This window comes from Mesoplodon densirostris, chromosome 3, assembly GCF_025265405.1.
Source record: "Mesoplodon densirostris isolate mMesDen1 chromosome 3, mMesDen1 primary haplotype, whole genome shotgun sequence".
Taxonomy (NCBI): Eukaryota; Metazoa; Chordata; class Mammalia; order Artiodactyla; family Ziphiidae; genus Mesoplodon; species Mesoplodon densirostris.
The window spans coordinates 129,930,601-129,944,654 of record NC_082663.1 but is presented as its reverse complement, the minus strand read 5'-3'; the positions used below and the strand labels follow the sequence as shown (position 1 = coordinate 129,944,654).

Sequence of the window (14,054 nt, the reverse complement as noted above, 5' to 3'; positions counted from 1 at the left end):
TTGTTCGTGTTAAATAGGAGAGTTATGAGTGCCAGGCCAGTTCTCAGATAGGAAGGGCTGCTTTTTCTCTTTCTCATGTAAGATTTGATTTCAGCCCTGCCTCTTCCTCAGTTTATTGCAGTCCTTCTACATTCTGTTCAACAAACATTTATTAAATGCCTGCTGTTTACTTGTTGCAGAGCTGGGCATTCAGAGATGAGCATGACTGTTTGATTGTTTTCTTCCAGATTTATTTTGACAAAGCCTGGGATACCCTATATGAAACAGTCTTCCTATCATGAGAGCACTCACTTCCTCTAAATGAGTTCAGCCCATGTCTGCATGACCCATCCTGGGACTGAGAAGATTACCAGGTAACTATCTTGCTGCATTGTGGTATGTTCATGTTTAGCAGACTACTGTTATACAACCTATAACTATTTTTTTAAATATAGACAACTGCACTATTAAAAATTAGCAATAAAAATTTAAACAGAAAACATCTTAAAATTAACAAAATCAACAATTTTAATCCATGAATACTGACTTGGCAAGAGAATTTGCCAAGTTAGGGGAAAATATGAAAGAGCTCTTAGGATTTTACTGGCTGCTTCTGTTTAGGGAATATGGGAATGCATATTCCCTAAACAGAAGCAGTTTTCTACTTCATCATTCCCATTCTTATTGCCAGGGATCTGCTCCATCTTGAGTTAAATCTTTACATATATATCCATGATTATTGTCTTATGGTAGTTCTGCATATAGAACAACAAATAATTGCTGGTCCAAAGGAGAACAATAAGGTGTTAGTAAGTCAACAGAAAACATATCAGCATTCATCCAATTAAAAATACACCTTGTCTAAGTTCTATGTGATCATATTATAATCACAAGAGGGCTTCCCTCACGTGGTGGTTCGGTAAGGACTCTTCCGTAAGGACCAAATGACCTTCTTCTACAGGGTGGCCTGTTATCCACGTGACTTTTGGTGGTAGTGTTTCTAGACTGGTGAATGTCAGTTCTGGCTCCGGGAGGCTCCATTCTATCTCCTAGTCCTGATTCCTCAGACCTTTTCCTGTTTGGAAGAGAAGCAGAAGATGACCAAGTCTCAGGTGAGTTGCTTGCTTACTTTGTACTTGATTTCCATACAATGAAATAGAAAAGAGTGGAAAGTCAAAAATTAGGATTAGGGAAAATGTAGAGAGAACGAAAGATAAAGACTTGAAAAGAGTTACTATGTAATATGCAGATTATATATTTTGAAACCACATGAAACCACTATTAAACTATAGTTCATATATATATATTATATATAAATTTCGAGAAGACACAGTGGAAAGTTAGAGGATATCATATACATGATTTGCATTCTCATGTATCATTTGTTGAATAATCCACTTACTTGAAGTGGATGCTGCCTTGATTAAATTTCCATTTGTGATTAGGTCTCTTTTGCTTTCCTGTTCTCTTGCTGTGTTTGACTCTTTTTGCTGAAGATAGATCTTTACATCATTTTTCTCAATAGGCATAATGTAGAACTGGGAATGTAGTTTTGTTTACTATGGTAAAAATGTTGAGAATGATCAATTCAGATTGAACAGGAGCATGCTATTACAGGGTCCAGTGTCATTCGAGGATGTGGCTATAGATTTCACCCAGGAGGAGTGGCAGCAACTGGACCCTGCTCAGAGGACCCTGTACAGGGATGTAATGCTGGAGAACTACAGCCACCTGGTCTCAGTGGGTAAGGATGGCTTCCCAACATAACTCAGAGTTAGCCAATCCAGTGCCTCTCACTGGAATTTGATTGATTTGGGTGGGTTCTTGACCTACCTGTGACTTTTTGCTCTCTTTCTTCTCTCCAGTGGAAGGTCATTACTGTGCTGAGGGCCAGCTGGACAACTTCATTGTAGGGCTCCTAAAACTGTACCTTTTCTTCTTTCTTCAGTGTAGTCAACTCAATTCCTCAATTTTTTTTTTTATCATAGGGTATCCAGTTTCCAAACCAGGTGTCATATCTAAGTTGGAACAAGGAGAAGAGCCATGGATCATGAAGAGAGACATATCGAATTGGATCTATCCAGGTGAAAATCTGGCAGATGGAAGACAAAGGAAGTGAAATATCAGTTTGTTTTTGTTTTTAATTGGTTGACAACTAAGACTTACATTTCCACCCAGATTGATAACTCCTATTCCTTCTTGCTCCTGTGCTGTGCTTGTAGTAGGTATTCAACAACTAGTTAATTCAGTAGTAGTGAGCCATGTACAGAAGAGAAATTTCTTATTGATCCACTCAACAATCATATCTTTAGTACCTTTCTAAAAGAGATTCAAAGACAATAGAAGGCAAATGCTTTTCAGGAACATAGGTTATACATAGAAAGACAAGATATCAAGATTTACAGCTATACAAAATTGCATGTCCAATATAGTTACTGCTTCAGGGGTTCAGTGAAAATTATAGTCTAAAAAGATGTGGCATAATTTAAGAAGGCACTTTTCAAAGCATGAACCAGCTACTTTGAAGCATATCTGAAGTGTGGCTTAGGCAGAAGGAGGAAGGTGAGGGCAAGCTCTAGGAAAGGACATGTACAAATCCTTGGAGTTAGAAATCAACATGGCTTTTCTGATAGAAATTTTCTAGGCTTACTTGACTTTAATAAAAGATATTTATTGGGGAATAGTGGAATATAAAGTTGGTTACATATTGTGACTACAGCTATGTTTCACTAGCTGTACCCTGAAATTTTCTGTTATTATTTTTTTTAAGCAGCTTTGAGATATAACTCATATGCCATACAGTTCACCCATTTAAAGTCAGCAGTGGTTTTTAGGATATTCACAGATTTGTGCAACTGTCACCACAGTCAATTTTAAGACAGTTTTATCACCTCCAAAAGAAACCCTATACCCTTCAGCTATCACACCCCTTCTTCCCATCTCCCCAGCCCTAAGCAATCACTAATCTGCTTTCTGTCTGTATTGATTTGCCGTATTCTTGATATTTCATATAAATGTATTCATATAATATGTGGTCTTTTGTGACTGACTTCTTTCATAATGTTTTCAAGGTTCATCCACATTTTAGCATGTATCAGTACTTCATTTGTTTTTTGGCTGAATAATATTACATTGTATTGATATACTACATTTTGTTAATCCATTCATTAGTTGTTGGATATTTGGCTTGTTTCCATCTTTTGGCTACATGAATAATGCTACTATTAACATTCATATATAAGTTTTTGTATAGACATATCTTTTTCTTTTCCTTTGGTGTGTACCTAGGAGTAGAATTGCTGGGTAATACAGCAACTGTATGTTGAACCAAAACGGTCCCTGAAGACTAATTAGGTTGAGCATTTTTTCATGTGCTTATTGGCCATTTATGTATGTTCTTTGGAGAAATATCTATTCAGATCACTTGTCCTTTTTTTTTGAAGTATAGTTAACTTACAATATTATCTTAATTTCAAGTGTACAACATAGTGATTCAACATTTTAATAGATTATACTCCATTTAAAGTTATTACAAAATAATGGCTATATTTTCCTGTGCTATACAATATAACCTTGTTGTTTATTTATTTTATACATAGTAGTTTGTATCTCTTAATCACCTATCCCTACCTTACCCCCCATCCATTCTTGAATTGAGTTATTTGTTTTTTATTATTGAATTATAAGAGCTCTTTATATAAAGTTCCTATATAGAACTTTCATGTTAAGTTTGTTATATAGATATAATTCTTTGTATAGAATTCTTATTTGATATAAATCTCTTATCAGATAAATGATTTGCACATACTTCCTCCCATGTTTTCTTTTTACTCTCTTGATTGTGTCATTGAAGCACAAGAGTTTTTAACTCTTTTTTAAATTTTTGGCTGCATTGGGTCTTCATTGCTGAGCGCGAGCTTTCTCTAGTTGTGGCGAGCGGGGTCTACTCTTGGTTGCGGTGCGCAGGCTTCTCATTGCGGTGTCTTCTCTCGTTGCGGAGCACAGGTTCTAGGTGCCCAGGCTTCAATAGTTGCAGCATGTGGACTCAGTAGTTGTGGCACGTGGACCCACTAGTTGTGGTGCATGGGCTTAGTTTCCCTGCAGCATGTGAGATCTTCCCAGACCAGGGATCGAACCTATGTCCCCTGCATTGGCAGGCAGATTCTTAACCACTGTGCCACCACAGAAGTCCCAAGGGTTTTTAATTTTGATGAAGTATAGTTTATCTATTTTTATGTTGTTGTTTGTGCTTTGGTGTCATATCCAAAAATCCATTGCCAAATCCAATGTTGTGAAGATTTACCCCTATGTTTTTTTCCTAAGAGTTTTGTACTTTTAGCTCTCACATTTAGGTCTGTGATCTGACATTTTGAGTTAATTTTTGCATATGGTGTGGGGTAAGGGTCCAACTTCATTCTTTTGCCTGTGGTAATCCAGTTGTTCCAGCACCATTTTTTTTTTTAGTTTTTTTTTACTTTTTTTTTTATTAGTTTCTGCTTTATAACAAAGTGAATCAGTCATACATATACATCTGCTCCCACATCCCTTCCCTCATGCATCTCCCTCCCTCCCACCCTCCCCATCCCACCCCTCCAGGCGGTCACAAAGCACCGAGCTGATCTCCCTGCAGCACCATTTATTGAAAAGACTCTCCTTTTCCCATTGAATGGTCTCGGTACCCTTGCCAAAAATCAATTTGCCATAAATGAAAGGGTTTATTTCTGGACTGTCTATACTGTTCTGTTCATCTATATATCTGTTCTAAAGCCAATATCACACTCTCTTGATTACTGTTGTTTGTGGTAAGTTTTGAAATTGGGAAGTATCATTCTTCCAACATTTTTTTTCTTTTTCAGCATTGTTTTGGCTCTTCTGGGTCCATATGAATTTTAGAATCAGAGTATCAGTTTCCACAAATAAACCTCTTCAGATTCTGATAGGGATTGGTTGAATTTGTAGATCGATTTGAGGAGTATTGCCATGTTAACAGTATTAAGTCTTCTGATACTTGGAACATGAAATGTTTTTCCATTTATTTAGATCCTCTTTAACTTCTTTCAGCAATGTTTTATAGTTTTCAGAGTATAAGTTGTGTACATCTTTGTTAAACATACTTCTTAGTATTTTATTCTATTTGATACTATTGTAAATGAAATTATTTCATTAATTTTATTTTTGAATTGTCCATTGCAAGTGCATAGAAATGCAATTGATTTTTGAATATTGGTCTGGGATCCTGCAAACTCACAAAGTTTACTAGTTCTAATAGTTTTTAGCTAATTCTTTAGGATTTTCCATATAAATGAATTTGTCATCTGTAAATAGAGATCGTTTTAAATATCCCTTTTTTTAGATGCTTTTTATTTCTTTTCTTGGTTAACTACCCTGGCTAGAACCTCTAGTACAATGTTGAATAGAATGGAGAGTGGACATCCTTGTCTTGTTCCTGATCTTATGGGAAAAATCCAGTCTTTTACCATTAAGTTATGTTAGCTGTAGGTTGTCATGCCCTTTGCCAGTTTGTGGAAGTTCCTTTCTATTCCTAGTTTGGTGAGTGTTTTTATCATGAAAATGTGTTGCATTTTGACAAATGTTCTTTCTGCATCTGTTGAAATGATCTATTTATGTGATGTGTTAATGAATTTTAATTAATAGATTTTTGGACAGCAAACCAACCTTATATTTCTGGATAAGTTCCACTTGGTGATGGTGTATAATTCTTTTTATGTGTTGCTAGATTTGGTTTGCTAGTTGTGTTGGGGGTCTGCAAGACCACTTTCAGTTCTGCTGATTTGCTAGAAGGACTCACAGACTGAGAAAAGCTGTTATATTCATGATTATGGTTTATTACAGTGATAGAATTTACCAGTCTAAATATGGACATTTCTTTGTGGGAAGATTTTTATTTATTAAGTTTCTTTCCTTGATGTGGATCTATGTAAATTATTTACTTTTTCTTGAGTTAGTTTTGGTAGGTTGTTTTTTTTTTCCAAGGAATTTTTCCAGTTCATCTAAATTGTCATATTTATTGGTATAAATTTTTTTCATAATATTCCCTTTTTGTTCTTTTATGTCTGTAGGATCTCTAGAGATGTTCTGTCTTTCATTCCTGACACTGATACTTTGTTTTCTTCTTTCCTCATCACTAGCTAAAACATAACAATTTCATTAATTTTTTTTCTAATAATCAGGTTTTGATTTCATTTATTTTTCTTTATTGTTTGTCTATCTTCTATTGATTTCCACTCCGATCTTTATTGTTTCCTGTCTTCTGTTTATTTTAGGTTTAATTTGCTCTTTTTCTAGCTTCTTAAGGTAGAAGCTTAGATCATTAATTTGAAACCTTTATGTTTTCTAGTATGAACATTTAAATATAGATAGTCCTCACTTTGTATGGTAGTGAGGGGCCATAAAAATTACCATGGAAGCCAGAACTTTGCCAAGTAATTTTTATAATCAACGGGAAAAATTGTAATTGATTTTGACCTTTAAACGTTTTTCGTCAAAACATTAAAAGTTATCTTGGGGACTTCCCTGGTGGTCTAGTGGTTAAGACTTTGCCTTCCAATGCAGGGGGTGCAGGTTTGATCCCTGGTTGGGGAGCTAAGATCCCACATGCCTTGTGGCCAAAAAACCAAGACATAAAACAGAAGCAGTATTGTAACAAATTCAGTAAAGACTTAAAAAAAAATGGTCCACATCAAAAAAAAAATTGAAAAAAAATGTTATCTTGCTGTTGGTTATAACTGTTTATAGAGATGAAATGTAGTAAAACTAATATTTATTTACTACCCTGCAATTTAAAACATTGGAAGCATTGAAAATGTCCTTAATTTCTTTCCAAAAACTCTGTGTAGAGTGGTTTGAACAGTGCTTGCCTTCTTATAATTGTATAACTTATGATAAGGAGTTAACATGTTCTCTGTGCCTTAGTGAATTGTCATATTACTTTCTAAGGTTGGGTCAGCTTCCAACATTTTCTCCTTTGTGCTTTCAGTGTTGTGAAATATGTCGAAGGTAATGTGAAAATTTAGGCATCACTTTCTTTGAAATATTTTTATCCTTTCCATCACAACCCAGAAATTTATGTTGATAAATTTGCCTTCACTAAGTTCCTCTGGCTGCATATCTAAAGTCTCATAAATAGTGGCAATGCCAACATGGTCAGCTATTTTCTAATCACATCCAGTGTTGTTATGTGTTGTTTCTTTGCTGCATTTACATCTTTGTTGGTCAATTCCCTCTTTCAATTATGCATTTTTGGATGATTAGGATAATTTGGATAATGTCATGTGGGTTTATCAGTGGGATACAAGGAGGAAACAAACTACACACTTTGCTGTCTGTATATATATTGGACAACAGATGTGAAAGACTTTGAAAGAAGTGAAATGATTGGGTACTGATCATGATGTGTATCTGTTATTTATTTAGTGATTTATGGACCAAAGAGCTAGCAGTGAAGTTTGTACTTTATGCTGTTAGACATACTGTGGTCATTAAAGTGTGAACTATGTTGTTGGCAGACTGGTGTTATTTAACTAAACTGTGGTAACTAAATTTCATGCTTGTTGAAATCTTGCAAAATGAGGATTACCTGCATATAATTTGTCCTCTAAGCATGAAGCTGTGTCTCACAAATTTTGATATTTTGTGTTTTCATTTTCATTCAATTCAAGTTATTTTCTAATTTCTCTTTGGACTTTTTGACACATAGTTTATTTACAAATATGTTATTTAATTCCCAAATATTTGGGGAGATTTCTGATATTTCTTTTTGTTATTTATTTCTAATTTAGTTCCATTATGGTTGGAAAATATACTCTGTATGATTTCCATCCTTATAAAATTATTGCAGCTTGTTTTGAAGCCCAGTATATAGTCTACTCTGATGTTTGATTAATGTGTTCTTGAAATGAATGTGTGTTCTCTTGTTGGATGGGGTATCTGTAGATGTCAGTTGTCAAGTTCATTGATATTTACTGATTTTCTTTGTCTACTTGTCTTTCTTTAAAATATATTTTTAAAATATGACTTGAATTTTATTTATTTGTTAATTATTATTTTTTAAAATTTATTTTTGGCTGCGCTGGGTCTTTGTTGCTCCATGCAGGCTTTCTCTAGTTGCGGCGAGTGAGGGCTACTCTTTGTTGTGGTGGGCAGGCTTCTTACTGTGGTGGCTTCTCTTGTTGAGGAGCATGGGCTCTAGGCACACGGGCTTCAGTAGTTGCAGCACATGGGCTCAGTACTTGTGGCTTGCGGGCTCTAGAGCACAGGCTCAGTAGTTGTGGTGCATGGGCTTATTTGCTCCACGGCATGTGGGATCTTCCTGGACCAGGGATCGAACCCGTGTCCCTTGCATTGGCAGGTGGATGCTTAACCACTGCTCCATCAGGGAAGTCCTGTCTACTTGTCTTATTAATCATTGTGGGAGGGGTGTTGAAATCTCTAGCTGTAATTGTTAATTTGTCTGTTTTGTCTTTCATTTTTGCTAGTTTTGGTTCATGTTTTGTGGGGCTCTGTTGTTAGGTACATATACATTTATAATTGTTATATCTTCTTGCTGTATTGATCCTTTTGCAATTTTGAAATATACCTAATTTCTAATATTTGTTATCTTGAAATCTCTATTGTCTGATTTAGTATAGCTACTACAGCTCTCTTATGCTTAAAACTTTTTTCCCATCCTTCTGTTTTCAACCTATTTATTTATTTTTGAATTGAAAGTGAATCTCTTTTAGACAACGTACAATTAGTTTTATCTAGTCTGACAGTTTCTGATTGGAAAATTATTCCATTCGTAAATCTTTATAATTACTGATTTGGTTTGATTTGTATTTGCCATTTTGCTGTTTGTTTTCTATTTGTTTAATCTTTTTTTTGGTCCCTGTTATTTTGTTACAAGAATATTTTTTAATAGACTTTTTAATTTGTTTATTTATTTATGTATTTAGCTGCATTGGGTCTTCGTTGCTGCACGCAGGCTTTTCTCTGGTTGCGGAGAGCAGGGTCCACTCTTTCTTGCAGTGTGCAGGCTTCTCATTGCGGTGGCTTCTCTTGTTGTGGTGCGTGGGCTCTAAGCGTGCGGGCTTCAGTAGTTGTGGCACGTGGGCTCAGTAGTTGTGGCTCGCATGCTCTAGAGCACAGGCTCAATAGTTGTGGCACGTGGGCTTAGTTGCTCCGTGGCATGTGGGATCTTCCCAGACCAGGGCTCAAACCCATGTCCCCTGCATTGACAGGTGGATTCTTAACCACTGCACCACCAGGGAAGTCCTTAATAGACCATTTTCATTCCCCTGTTTATTTTTTAGTTGTAGTTCTGTGTGTGTGTGTGTGTGTGTGCGCGTGTGTGTGTGCGATGTTGCTATAGGGATTACAATATATTTATCTTCTTATAACCCACCTTATGTTGATACTGCTTTTTTTTTCTCTCACAAATTATAGAAACTTGCACTAGCATAGCTCCATTTTTTGCCCTCCTGAACCACCTTGTGCTGTTTTGTTCTTTTAGTCATGTATGTTACGTTTGTATTTGTCATAAATTTGACAGTATAGTGTTACTATTTTTGCTTTAATAAGTCTTTTGAAGAAATTAGAAGGAAATATTTTTTAAATTATAGATGTTTAAGTCCTTTATATTTACCGAAATAGTTTAAAATTTTTCTGTTGTCTTGTGGATTTGAGTTATCATCTGGTATTATTTGTTCAGCAGGAAAGATTTTCTTTAGTATTTCTTTTTTTTTTTTTTTTTTTGCGGTATGCGGGCCTCTCACTGTTGTGGCCTCCCCCGTTGCGGAGCACAGGCTCCGGATGCGCAGGCTCCGGACGCGCAGGCTCAGCGGCCATGGCTCACGGGCCCAGCCGCTCCGCGGCATATGGGATCCTCCCAGACCGGGGCACGAACCCGTATCCCCTGCATCGGCAGGCGGACTCTCAACCACTTGCGCCACCAGGGAGGCCCTAGTATTTCTTATAGATCAGTTCTGTTGGTAACATTTTTTGTTTATCTGGAAATGTCTTCATTTTGACATTATTAAAGTTTCACTGAATGTAGAATTCTTGGTTGACAGGTTGCTTTCTTTTAGTATTTTGACTGTGTCATTTCAGTATTTCCTGACCTCAGTTTGTGTGTGTGTGTGTGTGTGTGTGTGTTGAAAATTCAGCCAGCAGTACTCTTATTCTTTGATACATGATGTGTCATTTTTTTCCTTGCTGCTTTGAAGATTTTTCTTTTTGCCTTTATTTTTCAGCAGTTTAATTCTGATTTGGCTGGTTGTCTTGGTATCCTTCCTGTGGTCTGTTGAGCTTTTTGTATGTGTAAACTAATGTTTTCCACCGAATTTGGTAATTTTAAAGACATTTCTCCAGATTTCTTTTGGCTCTTCCCTCCCCTTTCTAAATTCTAATTACACTATACTGGAATGCCTAACTGCTCCACAGATCTTGAGATTCTATTTAAAAAATTTTTTTTGTTCTTTGGACTGAATAATTTCTTTTTTTTTTTTTTTAGATGTTGGGGGTAGGAGTTTATTAACTTAATTTATTTATTTTTGCTGTGTTGCATCTTCGTTTCTGTGCGAGGGCTTTCTCTAGTTGTGGCAAGCGGGGGCCACTCTTCATCACGGTGCGCAGGCCTCTCACTATGGCGGCCTCTTGTTGCAGAGCACAGGCTCCAGACGCGCAGGCTCAGTAGTTGTGGCTCACGGGCCCAGCTGCTCCGTGGCATGTGGGATCTTCCCAGACCAAGGCTCGAACCCGTGTCCCCTGCATTAGCAGGCAGACTCTCAACCACTGCGCCACCAGGGAAGCCCTGGACTGAATAATTTCTAGTGATATATCTTCAAGTTTTCTGATTCTGATTTTGCCTTCTGCTGTCTCAAATCTACTAATGAGCCCATCTGGTGAAATCTTCATTTCAACTTTAGAATTTTCATTTGGTTCTTTTATTTTTTAATTTACATAAAATAAATGTTACTCTTTCTTTAAATTTTGAAAAAGGCATAGAGGAAGTTAACTGCCACCACAATCATGATACAGAAAAGTTCCATTACTCTCAAAAATTCTTCTTCCTGCCTCCTTATAATCAAACTGGTTCTTTTATATGCTTCTTTCCTCTTTTGAAGTTGTCAGTTTATTCACTTGTTCCTTAGAATATTTTCCCTTAGTTTTTTTTTTTTTTTTTTTAAATTACATTTTTATTTTTTTGCGGTACGTGGGCCCCTCACTGTTGTGGCTTCTCCCGTGCCAGAGCACAGGCTCTGGACGCGCAGGCTCAGCGACCATGGCTCACGGGCCCAGCCGCTCCGCGGCATGTGGTATTTTCCCGGACCGGGGCATGAACCCGTGTCCCCTGCATCGGCAGGCAGACTCTCAACCACTGCACCACCAGGGAAGCCCTTCCCTTAGTTTTTTGAATATGTTTATAATAGCTTCTTTAAAGTCTTTGCTAAATCCAACATTTGCACCCATTTGGAGTCAGTTTCTATTGACTGATTTTGTTCCTTAGTATAGGTCACATTTTTTTCCTTATATGTCTAGTAATTTTTGGTTGAAAGCTCTACATTGTAGACAGTACATTATAGTGTCTTTGGATCCTTTTATTTCTTCTGAGAGTTTTTGTTTTTGAGGCACTTGCTTGGGCTTAAACTGTGACATCTTTCTGTCCTGTGGAGTGTCATCACTAATATCTCTGCTTAGTTTTGTTTGTTTGATTAAGCCTGGCTATAGATGTGAACTAATGATTTGGACAGAGGTTTATTAGACACCTAAAGCCAGTATGACTTCTACTCTTTGCCACCTGGACTGTGCATGTCTCAGAACACTTTAAAAGCATAGGAAATTTGCAAGTTTCCCCAGCCTTTCAATCACTGCTGGGCTCACTAGGGTCTCTTTTCACAAATATTTTAGCAGTCAGGTGGGAATGTATCGCAAGTTCATTATCTCAACCTTTCTATGATTCTTTTGCTTACAAATTCTCCTTGTTAAATTCCTAGCTGCTCTACTATCAGCATAAAACTGTATCTTGTGGATTTGTGTTATCTCTCAATGCCCCATAAACTAGGGGTGCGAGACAGGAAAACCTTAGGAAAGAATGCCACAAACTCCCCATTCTTACCTAATGAAGTAGAAGTTTTTGACAAGTAAACACTTTTCACCTTGTGGCCTGCCTTTGGTAGTTTTCCAGTGCCCTGAATTGGATGTTTTTAAAATTATTTTATTCAGTTTTATACTTGTTTTCTGACGAGGGGAACTCCGTGACTATCTCATGCCACCATTATCAGAAGTAAAGTCCATCTTTAGTTACTCACCCAATACATTTACATGTTTTGTTGTGTTTTAAATGGCCTGTTGCCCGCCCAGTTCTCTGTCTTCATGGACCATCCTGGATCATCCATTTGTTTCACCTCTTCTGTCCTCTACTCAATCTTTATATCCTTCTGATTTTATCTCTACAATTTTATTCTTTCAGACAGGGAGACTAGACTTGACACACATCAATTGGATACACTTGGAGATGTTTACTTTCATAAGGACATACTGGAAAGTGTCACAAGGGATCATTCATTGTACTCCGTTTTAAAGGTCTGGCAAGGCAACCAGCTGGAGAGAGATCAGGAAAATCAAGACAGACTTCTCAGGCAAGTCACAGTCATCAACAACAAAACAGTTATTGAAGAGTCAAACTATACATATAATGCATTTGGAAAAATATTTCATAACTGCACAGACCTAGATACTTCAAGACAAAGACTGTATAAGTGTGATTCATTTGAAAAGAGCTTGGAACCTACTGTAAACCTATTCAGTTGTAATAGGGGTTATGCAAGAAAAAACACAGATGAGAATTTTGGATGTGGGAGAACTACTAGTTCTTCCTATTCTAAGCATGAAAAAATTCATAATAGAGTGAAACACTGTGCAGATAGTAAATATGGAAAAATCATCAGCAATAAACAATCTCTTATTCAATATGTGAATGTTGAAACTGGGGAGAAGATCTGTGTATGTATTGAATGTGGAAAATCTTTTCTCAAGAAGTCACAGCTCATTATACATCAAAGAATTCATACTGGAGAGAAACCTTATGGTTGTAGTGCTTGTGGGAAAGCCTTCAGTGAGAAATCACATCTCATTGTACATCAGAGGACACATACCGGGGAGAAACCTTATGAATGTTCTGAATGTGGAAAAGCCTTCTCTCAAAAATCATCCCTCATTATCCATCAGAGAGTTCATTCTGGTGAAAAACCATATGAATGTAGTGACTGTGGGAAAGCCTTCTCCCAGAAATCACCCCTCATTATACATCAGAGAATACATACTGGTGAAAAGCCATATGAATGTAATCAATGTAGGAGGGCCTTCTCCCAGAAGTCACAGCTGATTATACATCATAGAGCTCATACTGGAGAGAAGCCTTATGAGTGTACTGAATGTGGGAAAGCCTTCTGTGAGAAGTCCCACCTCATCATACATAAAAGGATTCACACAGGGGAGAAACCCTACAAATGTGCTCAGTGTGAGGAAGCCTTCAGCAGAAAGTCAGAACTTATTATACATCAGATAATTCATACTGGGGAGAAACCTTATGAATGTACTGCATGTGGGAAGACCTTCTCCCGGAAGTCACAGCTCATTATACATCAGAGAACGCATACTGGAGAAAAGCCCTATAAATGCAATGAATGTGGAAAAGCCTTCTGTCAGCAGTCACATCTCATTGGACATCAGAGGATTCACACAGGAGAAAAACCTTACGTTTGTACTGAATGTGGGAAAGCCTTCTCTCAAAAGTCTCACCTCCCAGGACATCAGCGGATTCATACGGGAGAGAAACCTTATATATGTGTTGAATGTGGAAAAACCTTTTCCCAGAAGTCAGACCTTGTTGTACATCAGAGAATTCATACTGGGGAGAAACCTTATCAATGTGCTTTATGTGGAAAAGCCTTCATCCAGAAATCACAACTCACTGTACATCAGAGAATTCATATAGTGGTGAAATCATAAGAATGGACTAAGCATAGAAAAGCCTTCAGTATCTGTTCAAGCCTTAATAAGTACCACAGAACTCA

General features: G+C 37.0%; 1 protein-coding gene across 1 annotated transcript in view; it reads left to right on the top strand.

The window, feature by feature from the left end:
• LOC132486456 (zinc finger protein 300-like) overlaps nucleotides 1-14,054 on the top strand; it is a 21,539-nt gene extending 7,485 nt beyond the window's left edge. Inside the window, exons 2-6 of the mRNA XM_060093663.1 lie at nucleotides 228-353; nucleotides 941-1,091; nucleotides 1,597-1,723; nucleotides 1,968-2,094; nucleotides 12,453-14,054. Coding sequence (XP_059949646.1) covers nucleotides 1,077-1,091; nucleotides 1,597-1,723; nucleotides 1,968-2,094; nucleotides 12,453-13,989 — 1,806 coding nt within the window. The 5' untranslated portion in view covers nucleotides 228-353; nucleotides 941-1,076 and the 3' untranslated portion in view covers nucleotides 13,990-14,054. The remainder of the gene's footprint in view (nucleotides 1-227; nucleotides 354-940; nucleotides 1,092-1,596; nucleotides 1,724-1,967; nucleotides 2,095-12,452) is intronic.